The sequence below is a fragment of the Gouania willdenowi genome, chromosome 24, assembly GCF_900634775.1.
Source record: "Gouania willdenowi chromosome 24, fGouWil2.1, whole genome shotgun sequence".
Classification (NCBI taxonomy): Eukaryota; Metazoa; Chordata; class Actinopteri; order Blenniiformes; family Gobiesocidae; genus Gouania; species Gouania willdenowi.
Genome location: NC_041066.1, coordinates 15,319,389 through 15,331,537, shown reverse-complemented (window position 1 = coordinate 15,331,537; position 12,149 = coordinate 15,319,389). Strand labels below are relative to the sequence as shown.

Below are 12,149 nucleotides of genomic sequence, written 5' to 3'. Positions count from 1 at the left end.
GACTATGAATGTTAGAAGGATATTAGTGGAAAACAGCTTGAAAAATGGGTTTTATGGAAAGGGAAAGTGTAGGCAATGTGATTTGATGGTGATTGTGATGGGAATGATGATGGTGTTGGTATGCATGAAAGGTAGATATTAGATCCAAGCATTTCTTGTCTGTTTTTGTTCTTTCTCTTGGTGTTATAAAATAAGGAGCTCACTTGAGTGGAATAAATGGAAATCGACCAGTATGAAGACAGCTTTAGAAAATCACAAAGGGCTTGCTTTGAATTTAGTAGAGTTTTCTTTAATTAACAAATCTTATCTTCCAAACCTGAAGTATTTTTCCTTAATTTGCAGCATTAATTTAATTTGGTTGCAATGTTTGTGTAAAACTGTGTTTACCTTCATTGTTTATCTCTTTTGCTTTATTACATCCAGTTGTAAATCAGTCCCATAACAATGCAGTTTTATTGGTTACTTTGTGTCATACCTTGTTGGTCTATTTTGCCTGATCCTCTCTGCTTTTGAGATACAACACTTTTCACAGCGATTTTTAACACTGATGGTAGATGGTGGTTGATCCACAGAAATGTTATTGTTACTATCACTGGAAACCCATTAATTACTGCTAGGCAGAATAATTAAATACTCCGCCGTGCCAAGGTGGCAGTAGGTAGCACATGAGGCAGCAATGTGCTGGAATATGTTTGTGGTGAATGGTGATACTTTTTCCACTAGCTTAAATGGATACAAAAAAAATTATGTTGCTTTTTATTTTGCTAACTCAATTATAAAGTTGCTTCCCACAATAATTTGTGTATGACTCATAGATCTATGAATCAAACATAATTTACTCTAAAAATAAAGGAAGATACACAATTGTCGCTAAGAAGTTTGTTTTGATCTCCATTTCTTGACATTTTTGGCAAGGTTTTGCACATTGCATTGTGGGATGTGGAATCCCATAGATGGATGGATAGAAGTGTGCTTACTTTGTTCTTACTGTGACTTCTAGTGTTTGCCCCCCCCCCAAAAAAAAAAACACTGCTAAAGTGACTTACTACCACATTGCTGGAGTTTCATGGACTGAAAGTTGTGGCAAAGCAATTGCTGATGTTTATTTACGGGTTTACATGGAAAGATCCAAACCCGGACGAAAATGTATTTTCTTGTGTAGTAAGGTGATATCACAGGGAAGACAAGGAACAAACGTGGTGTGGAAAATAAATAAATGTTTGATTCATTAATCTATAAGGCAAACACTACGTTTCTATCTCATAACAATGGACCTTCTGATTAAATTAAAAGGCAACTTGTACTTGTTTGATTTTGCTTGTCAGCTCTTCATTGCATCATTACTTGTTTGCCATTGCTTGATAACATTAAACTTTTGCACTGCTGCCTTCCACTAATGTTTTACATAAAGTGCATTCTCCAGTAGTTGTGCCAGCTGTTTCCTGATGTTAACACTTGCATGGTCTCTTCATACAAGCTGTGTACTGTATGTTGCTAAAAATCCATTTTTACTTGGGTGATCACCTGCTGCCTTCCACCTACCTTTTCGCCACCTCTAACCTCCAATCGACCATAACCCTTCATCCTTACTGCCAACTTTCTAGAGCCCCATATCAGTCCCTCCTTTGTTTTTCTCTTTCTTAGTTCCTCCCAACCTGACAGTCCCAAGGGGCAAATCCCCCCTGGTAACCCGCGAGGGTGACACAGTGGAGCTGGAGTGCCTTGTTTCAGGAAAGCCCAAGCCTATCATCTTGTGGTCTAGAGCGGATAAAGAAGCGCCCATGCCGGACGGCAGCATGCAGATGGAGAGCTACGATGGCGTGCTGCGTATTGTTAATGTATCCAGGGAGATGACGGGCTCGTACCGCTGCCAGACAAGCCAGTATAACGGATTCAACGTGAAACCCCGGGAGGCTGTGGTGGAGCTGATCGTGCAGTGTGAGTAGACCGACTCTGATCATTTTTTGTGTTGCTGTGAGTTCCTGTGTTCAAATGGTAATCACATTGAAAGAAGTAACATACAGTATGTGCAACTACCAATGTTGGCCCATGTTGCTGTGATGTTTTTTTGTAATAGTATGAATAATCCTCACGTCGGCCATGGTTGTGTTCATCAGGCCTAACAGGACAAACCTCTGATTTCACCTCTTGCACTAATAGCTGTGACGGGATCTGTTGAGTGTGACTTTCAATGTGCAGAACAAATAGTCTCAGAGTTCTTGACACTGATGTCCATTGTTTCCTGCGTTATGTGTGCGTCTTATAGACTGCGTGCCATATCCCCAGGCATCAGCTCCGCCTTCTTCACGGCTCCTTATTAAGACACCCCTTCCCCTTTTAAAGATGTGACATTCAATGACGGCTTAACAGCTAATTAGTGAGCGGTTAATTTATTCTCACTGGTATTCATTTTTTTTTTTACATTCATCTATGGACATTTGAAAAGAATATCTCAAATGAACACAAGAGATTCAAAGCAGCGTCACTTCGTGAAGCGTTTGAGATGTTTTTTGTTTTTTTTTCTTTTCCGTGAAAAAGAAGCGAAAGACGGAAAGGAAGGAAATGAAAGCCATCTATGGAGGAGGCTTACATTCGCTGGCATGTGATTATAGTACAGAGAGAAACTGAATCTTGTAACTTTCATTGTTTCCTCCTGGCCTACTTAGTTAATCCATACATTTCTCCATTGAAACTTGAGTCCATCATCATCATGTAGAAAGAACCCATGCCTGAAATACACAACAACTCTGTTGACTTTAAAGCTCCTCGTCAGGAAAAGCAAATAATATCCAACAACTTTTAAAGTGTCTTGAGGGATTTACGGCCAAAACTGCATCACTTGATTGAATAGAAACTTAACACTGTTACCGACAGTGTTTTAATTGAAGAGCGTGAACAGACTCTGTTTTCTGTTTTCTCCGACACAGATTAGCATGTAATTTTTTCCAAGAGTTTCATTGCTCTCATTGCAATGGCACTTGCGTGTCAGCTTAGCTGTACCTGCTTCACCGCGGTAAAAGAAAATAATGAATTCTTGATGCGCTTTGAAGAAGCTTGTTGATTTTTTTAGCCCGAATATGAATATGCAGTGATGACGGCTCATATCAAAGTTTGGTGCTTTGCAATTCACCAGCCCAAAAAGTAAACAGGATTTTGACACTTAGCTGCCCTTCATTGATTATCAGTGCTCAGTGGTTCTGCCTCTTCACGTCAGGGGGCAGGAGCAGCTTGTTGAATACAAATATCCTAAAACAAAATCTCATCTTCTGTATTTCTTTTCTTTTTTTTTTTTTTACCTAAAATAGACGTGTTAAATTGCTGCTGCATGCTCTCACTTAATCGGGTTATTTATTTTCTTTCTTCTCATATGTATTAAAATTTAATTCAAATATACTGTAATATATTATATAAAAACATTACATAAAAAAATAAAATTGCGCCTTACAACCAGGTCTCTGTAACCACAAGAGCATTTTTATTATTAAGGTACATGTTGTATCATTATGCTTTGGAGCAGCATTATTTGCATTAAATTCATTGCAGTGACAACCATATGAAATATGAAAAATTTGTGTTGAGTAAATAATGGGTGTTTTATCTGGTTACACATTAAGAAATAGGATTGCATTTCAAAAGAGAAAGATGAAAATGACTCAGAGCTATCCTTAAGATGTGTCTACTTCAATCTTTACCTTATATAAACCTCTCGGTCTAACTTTTACTTAAAGCAATACTCATCTTCAAGGTACAATTTGGAAATCCTTGGTTTCTAGGTATACATGACATTTATTTATTTATTTATTTTATATACATTTTGATTGTATTTTACAGTCAAAATGAGCCTTTTTTTACGTTAGTTTATAAAAAGTTTACTGCAATGTTTATCATGGAGAAGACTAAGCACTCCAGGAGTAAATAAACATGTTAAATATGTATTTTTGAGTGTCTAAATTACCAATCCACTCTGTTCCATGTCACTGGCCCAAAGGCAAAGTGCATACAAGGCAATTCAACGTGCTTTAAACGATTAAAAGGTGCAACAGAAAACATTAAACGGAGTTTAAATATTGACTATGAAAAAATAAAAATCTCCCTCTCAGTCATAAGCAGTGTAGGTTATAGAAAAGCTTTTAACTTGGGTTCAAAAAGTTTCACATTGGATGCTGACTTCTGCTCTGCTGGCAGTTTATTCCGCTTCTTTGCGACAAATAAAAGCAGCTTCACCATGTTTGCTGTGAGCTCTGGGCTCCACTATCTGACCTGTCTTCATAGATCTAAGAGACCTGCTGGATTCATACCTGACTAATATCTCACTGATGTATTCTGGACCAAACCCATTCAGGTATTTATAAAGTAAGATGTGCCGCTATGAGTTTTGAAAGGCTACACATGTCTCACTACAAGTTTACAATGAAATGCCACAAAGTATGTGTATTGGCGATCGAGCAGTGTCGAGTAATTGTCAATCCTGTTTGTGTACTATTGTGCAAATGTCAAAGTAAACCGTACAGACTCATTTCCAATTACTCAAGGTGTGCCCACATCCAACCTTTCTCATTTTTTCCTGATTGCAGCCTGCAGTGGGTGCAGATGCTCTGCTTCATTTCACACAGCCAAATACAATCCCCTCATTAATTCATTGCATTGCTTTTTGGTTGATTTAGGTCGTAACATGCACTAAACTTTACACCCAGCTCTCATTCCCAATTAAGAAAGGTTAGTAGCAGGTATTGTTTGGCATCTATAGACCCTAAAAGCTGCTGGGTCAAAAATAACCCAATTTGGGCTATTATATAACCCAACCGCTGGGTTAATACAGCACCAGCCCAACACTAACTAATTTGAACCAGGATGATGAGTTCAATATTTTACTCAATTGCTGGGTCAAATTAATTGCAAATCTGGGTAAATTCTACTTGGGCCTGGGGTGGCTAATTGGGAGAACTGGGACAATTCCTGGTGGGCCGGTCTGATGATTGGGCTGCGAGGGCCGGTGTTTACACGCAATCCTCAATCATAACTCTCGGTTGATCACGCCACTGAAGTCACTGCGCCTCCACTGGCAGCTCTTTCCTTGTTTTGCAGACGCATTACATTCGAGCACTCGTCAGTTTCAGGGGTGTCCAAACGCGGTCCTGGAGGGTCGGTGGTCCAACAGGTTTTCAATGTGTCCCTGCGCTAACACAGCTGGGAGACTCGTTAGCAAAGCTGCTTCAGGATATCAGAAGTGTTGGAACAGGGACACATTGAAATCCTGGTGGACCGCGTTTGGACCCCCACAGCCCATCAGCCTTGAATCCCTACTTAAATATGCTTTAAAAAAAAAAAAAAAAAAAAAAAACAAGAATCTGAATTAAAACTCTCTATGCATTTGATATGATTTGCCATCTTGTTTTTAATAAATGAAGCAGGTGATTATAGCTGAAGTTAGTGTAGTGGTCATGTCCTAAAGATCTCATGTTCATCCATTCCAGTTCTCTTATAAGTGATGCTGATATAAAATACACGAAAAACAACAATGTATTATTAAGTAGCTGTATTACTTTTTCCAAAAAAAGGTCGTTTTTTTAACCATTTTTTTTTTCCAGCATTTTGTCACAATGGGGGGCCCTTTTTATTATAATATGTCTTGATCTAAAGTGGGCCGGTCTGAGGTATGAATCTCCAGGGCTGAAAATGAGTCCCTCTCCGGCCCTGGATCTACAACATATATTTTATTATATTCTCTATTCAAATGCACAGTTAAAATATTTTGAATTCTGGGTTGTTTCAAACATACATTTAATCAATTTTAACCAAATCCTGGGTTAAAGTCCAGAGGCAAAGGTATTAATCACTCCCACTGACCAAATAAATCAGCTGATCCGCACTTCCATCTGTGCTGTCGGATTGATGTAAATCAGGAGAATCAAGGAGACGTCTCTGTTTTGGCCTATTTGCCTCACTGTGTCCCCTCCTTTTTTTTTTTTTTTTTTTTTTTTTTTTCCATAAAACAGGTATTTGGGAACAACGTGTCTAAGGTTGAGCCCAGTATGAGTGTTATCCCACAGCCCAAGGCCAGTGCATCCATGACAAATGTATTTCCAAGTACCGCCACTGCAAAACCCAAGAGCCGCCCCCGGGCCCGAAGAAGCAGTCAGGCCAGCAGCAAGAGCAGGCAGCCTAAGGGCCCCCGGCGACCACCCCACGGCCAAGCAGTCCCCCGAACGCCCCCAAGATCCCAAGCCGAGAGGCAGCCATCGCCCCCCCATACACACCCGAGAAAGCCCCAAGGAGCCAAGGACCCAGCGCACCACGCCACCGATCCCACCCCCAACCCCCAGACCCCCCACCCCATCGACCCCCCCCACCCCCCCACCCCACCCCCGCGCCTAACCCCCCGAGGGGAGGGCCCAGAGAACTCCCTGCCCGAGGCCCCAGCGGAGGAGCCGAAGCCCACACCCAGCAGACGACCAGAACCGCGCCGAACAGGCAGCCAGTGGGCACCCGCCGGCGAGCCCAGAGCCAGCAGGGGCCCGACCCCAGGCCAGAAGGACCCGGAACGGATGCAGCACCAGGAGCAGCCCGCCCAGGGAGGACGACCACACCCCAAGCCGCATAAGGCACCAGGGGGCCGCTGGGAGTCTCCCCGCCGGCCCCCAGGCACCCCAACCTAGCCCCCCACGGCGCCCCAGATCACCCTTCACTGATGCCGCCCGCGCCACGAGCTTCAGTTCTTTTTTTTTTTTTAAAGCCAGGGCCCCCTCCAAGGGCCAAGCCAGACCGCCCCGCCGGGATGTGGCCCCCTATTCCGGCCCCCGACACCCTACCTCACGGGGCACTGCCCAAGCAGGGGCCGTACCAGTAGGTACGCAAGGGCGCGGCACGCGCCACCCGCCCCGAAAGACCCCCGCCAGGACCGGCCCGGCCAGCAGGCCAAGCACCCCGGGCCCCAGGAGCACCCCCCGGGACCAGGACCCCCCAAGGGCAAGCCCCCGGGCCAAGCCCCCCGGGACGCATCCCCCACCCCCGCCCGGGACCCGGCCACGGCCCAGCAGGACCGCACAGCCCCGGACAGCCCACGGCCAGCAGCCCAGGGCCCGCCGCCCCCCGGACAGCGCCAGCCACGGAGCAGCGCCCCCCGCCGGCCCGCGAGCAACCGGCGATCCCCACCGCGGGGACGGTGTCCCCTCCTAATAGTTTTGTACTTTAAAAGAATCCTTATTGACCTGATCTGGTGTCAAGCATTCACTGTCTCAAGGAACATGGCTGATTACACACTAATTCAAGGTGTTCTACCTACAAAAGCACCCGATTAGTTTTCTTTCACAATTAAAATCTCAGCACTTTTTCACTCTGCTCTTATCCTTGAGCTGTCAAAGTAAGGCCCATGCTTTGAATAAATGAGCACCGAATTTGGAGAAAATCTGCACCTTTTTTTTCCCCCCCACTTTCGTTTGCTAACAACTTTGTAATAAGTCACTAATATGGAGACAGAGGCTTATAAATTAGACTGAGCAGAACATTGAACTAAACTGTAATTTTATTTTACCACACAGTATATAAAATTTCTAACCTCCCACTTGTCTTGTTTGACAGATGAGAGAACAAGACTAACTAGCCACTGATAGTAGATGAAACACTAAATCTTATACGCAATACGTTGTTCTCAAATACACTTGATATTTTAAAGTAGTTGAGAAATGACCTTTTTGAATTTGTGCAACCTTTTTGTGACACTATTTCAGAGTAGATTTCATTGTCACATCTCCGTCAGGTAAGGTCTTTCTGCTCTGACACCAAGCTATCTCCAGTCATTTTACCATCTCTATCTGCTGCATTTCTCTCAGTGTCAGGAGCTATGGACCCGAGTCTATCACAAGGTGTGACAATCACATAGAAATACATGTCCTAAGAAGTAAGAAAAAGATGAATAACCATGAAGTTGCCTTTGTGTATTTTCTTGCTTGTGTCACCTTGCCTTGGCATGTGTTTGATGCTTACAATACAAGACACACACAAAAAAAACCTCATCAATTCACTCGAGAACTTATTCTCTTTTCTTTTTCATGCAAATCATCCAGAGTTCAAACATTTCTTATTATCAAGTATCGTTTTAATAAAGCACTCCTCTTCTTGATGTCATACGGCACTTTCATCTTTTCAAAGCAGAACATGTAATGAAGAGACTTATTACGGCTTTTGGTAATGATAAATCAATCATTCTGTCGTTTGCCTAACTCAGAGCTGGTTTTGTTTGTCGCGCTCTCACTTATTAATATCTAGCATCTAAGTCTTTGATAATAACCCCAAGATTTAGGTATTCAGATGGCTTTCACTGGTACTGAAATAACGGTGGAGATAGTTCCACTCTGTACACACAGCAGTAAATGCCTCTGGGTACCTTAGCCACATCTATAAACCTGTGTACGTCTTTCTCAGCTTGGGAATTTACAGAATTTAATTTGCTATTGTATTTTGGCCGCGCTTTTGTTGTTTGCTCTGCGTGCCTGTCGGAATGCCGCCTCATCTATTTTTCTTTTTGGACTCTCTTATTGAGTGTAAGCACAAGCCAATCCCTCTGAGAGGCTTTCCTCGCCTGCATTTCCACTTCCCAGCGGGAGCCACCCGCCTTTGGTGGTGAGCCATGTGCAAAGCCGCGTTTAGTAACTTGATCAAGGGACTGAGGTGCAGTCCTCTAAAGCAAAGAGCATTAAAAGCATGAAGGAACGACTCTGGCAAGTCAACAGCTTTGATTTGTAAAAACCTGCATCTGCTAGCTGGCAGAAGCATCGCCAGGAGGTGAGGTAGAGGGAATGGAAGACGTCTGCCTTTTCGAGCCGTCCCTCTAATAGAATTGCAAACACCAAATCCCAAGCTGTGACACCCAAATGTTCTTAGTCAAAGTGACTTGGCATGGTCCAGAGGCTTGAAAGAGGGAGCGAGGAAGCAGAGAGAATTAGAGGGAGAGTAAGAGGTGCACAGCAGTCTTCTGTCCTAGATACGAGTCTGTCAGAGTAAGAGTTATCAAGTTCTTCTGTGGCCCAGATGCACAGGCTTCTTTTATCCTGCTGTCCTTCTGTAAATCCTCATATCCTCCCCGACACCTGTCTGATGCAAATGCGAGATTGTCCCCTTAGGTGAGCATTTCTGGCTACTGCTGAAGAACAGTTATAGGAAACTGTCCACCATTAAAGTTTTAATTATTTTTTCTCTCTGCATCAGGAAGGCCTCCAATACCGGCCCCCGAGGCCCACTCTAATGTGAATCATATTAGAGTGATTCACATTCGCCTAACGTCAACCTAACGCTGGCAAATTAATCTTCTGCATTACTGCGAGGCTCACACGTCGTTCGAGGATGGAACTTTTATAACCTTTTTTTTGTGAAACAATATTGAGTTTATCAGTGTCATTATTCCTCACTACCAAAGGTGAAATGTTGCAAATAGAAGCCAGCGTGAGGCTCAGCAAAATAATTCTCAAAGTTTTTTTAATGCTTGAGCAAAACCTATTAACGGATCACAAGGCCACACCTCACACTGGGGAAACTGCACTGATTATTCCTAGTTGTATGTCTAAGTTCATAAATTATCCCTGCATTTTAATAAGAGTATGGTAATGCAGATGGAGCCTAAATTCATTGTTTGATTGCAACGGGTGTAGCACAAGGGAAAGGGGGGCACATTGATGCAGAGCAGTGTTTCTCTACATTATTCAACACAACGACTCATTATAAATCAGATGAATCAGGGCTATCATCCCGCATTCTGTGTATATCTGTTTGACTTCCTAATGAGTGTTCTTTCCTCCATCAAGACTTGATATTAAAGCACGTTATGCTACAGTGGTTATCCTTCTTAAGGAATGCTCTTTATTCCAGACACAGAGTTTCTTTAATCCCACTCTACAGGTGCCGTGAGCACAGGAATTTTGTAGACGAGTGTGAGATGTTGTTGAAAAGATCATTCTATCTCAAAATGAGGTCCACAAGCGAGAGGTTTAGAGGTTTGCTAAGTCCTCTATAAAAGTGGCTGAAGCAGGACTGCACAGTATATAACATTTGGTCAAATCTAGTCAGAAAAGCTAGAGAAAACATTGACTTTTGCCAGTTGTACGTCCATCAACAGAACATAACGATATTAGAGAAAGAAGAGCATTTAGGCGATTCAGTGAAATTAAAGGTAACATAATTAAAAACCCATATAGAATATAGTTTAATCAGTCTAATTGCCCTCTTCTGTTGGTTTAAATAGGTTTATCTCATCAACTTCTGCACATGTTAGCTTGCGGCTGATGACAAATTCATTTCTAGTCAACCTTTAAATATTAATTTGATGTGACACAAATCACTCACTTTGCTCTGCACTCTGTGCAGTCTCTCAAGATGCTCTAGCTAGCAAAATGGATGGATGTTTAAATCCAGCCACTTCATCAAGTGATGCCATGCAAAAAATAGACAAGTTAAAAAATGTGCAATAATTATGTGTTTACAATCTTCACAGTTTGTATCATTTGAATGAACCCAAGACTACTTCATACCACTCAACACTGTTACATTTAACTTCATTAGAACAGCTCTGCAGGTGATAATTGGTGATGAGCTAACTCAGAGATGAGAACTTTGAGGATCTTGTCAAATTCTCCCTTGTTTTTTAGCTCCTAGTAAGATATTATTTTATTAATCAGGTTTGGATATTGAACATTTTTAAATAATGTAGTTTTTGCTGAATTATGTTGCCACAACCTACTTCTAATGGATTTAAAGACTAATCCTTTCTGCTGAGAACTCGAGAGCAGAACATGGCTGTAATGAGCAAAATTCAGACTAGAAAAACTGAGGCGTTAAACAGGGATACATCTAAAACATGCTAGATAGAGGCTGTCAGATGAATAACCCACATTTTGACCAATGTGGATGTGTTGCTAAATATGTTAGACATACACTTAGAAATGGAGTTGGCCTGAATCATGTGGATTATATATAAAGTATCCCAATACATTATATTGACCTGAGACATCTACAATAGTTCACTCAAGTAAATCATTTCCAGTTAAATCAAAGCGTTCAGTTTAGATGCACATTGTTTTCACAATTTAATTATGTCTATCTTTGAGCAAGTTTTGTTTTCAGTGTACGAGAACATACATACAGTGAGCTCAAACACCCTTTAGGCAAAGCAAATATATTGGTATAGCGCATGATTAAAATGTGCACGAGAACAGGTTAAAAATCAATAAGAACATTAAAATAAGTAAAAACGTTTAAAATCAGCAGCATAACGACTAAAAGCAGCATCACCATGTTTGCTGTGAACTCTGGGCTCCACTATCTGACCTGTGTCCATAGATCTGAGCGACCTGCTGGGTTCATACCTGACTAACATCTCACTGATGTATTCTGGACCAAACCCATTCACAGATTTATACACCAGCAGCAGAACTTTAAAGTCTATTCTGAGGCTGACTGGGAGCCAGTGTAATGACTTTAAAACTGACCTCTTTGTTCTGGTTAAAACTGAATTCCTGTTAGAAGACCATTACAATAGTGAATTCTTCTGTAAATAAGTCATTAATCTTTTCACTCTGCAGATGTTCTTTAGGTGGTTGAAGGCTGTTGTCGTAATTGATTTGATCTGACTGCTGAATGTCAGATCTGAGTCAATCAGAAGGGCAAGGTTTCAGACTTGGTCTACAGCTTTTGAAAATCAAGATTAACTCGCTGACAGCAGTTACACACCCTTTTATTCATTATTCCTCCACATGTGCATTACAAGCCATTTTACCTTGTATCCTACCTTAAAGAAGGTAATTGTAACGTAATAGCTATAGAGCTATTAATCGTAACGTAACAGCTATGGAGCTATTAATTGTAATGTAACACAGGGGGCGGAGCTATTATTTGTAACATAACACAATGGGCTGAGCTATTAATTGTAATGTTACACATGGGGCAGAGCTATTAATTGTAACGTAACATAGGAGGCGGAGCTATTAATTGTAATGTAACACAGGAGGCAAAGCTATTCATTATAATGTAACACAAGGGGCGGAGCTAACAGCTAACAAACCCTACTTTGTTGTTTCCTGTGTTGTTTATCTGAATGGTGATTATTCTAATGCTGACATGAACGTTGATCATGTGACCCTTAGATCAGATACAATCACGTT

The 12,149-nt window shown here is 41.8% G+C and overlaps 1 protein-coding gene across 4 annotated transcripts in view; it reads left to right on the top strand.

The window, feature by feature from the left end:
* Positions 1 to 12,149, top strand: part of LOC114457501 (MAM domain-containing glycosylphosphatidylinositol anchor protein 2) — a 257,718-nt gene that overhangs the window by 181,343 nt on the left and 64,226 nt on the right. For 2 of the 4 annotated variants that reach the window (XM_028439400.1, XM_028439399.1), the window contains exon 9: positions 1,645 to 1,938. In XM_028439400.1, coding sequence (XP_028295201.1) covers positions 1,645 to 1,938 — 294 coding nt within the window. Of the gene's footprint in view, positions 1 to 1,617; positions 1,939 to 12,149 lie in introns of all 4 variants that reach the window. The other 2 variants (XM_028439396.1, XM_028439395.1) reach the window with 1 other exon arrangement.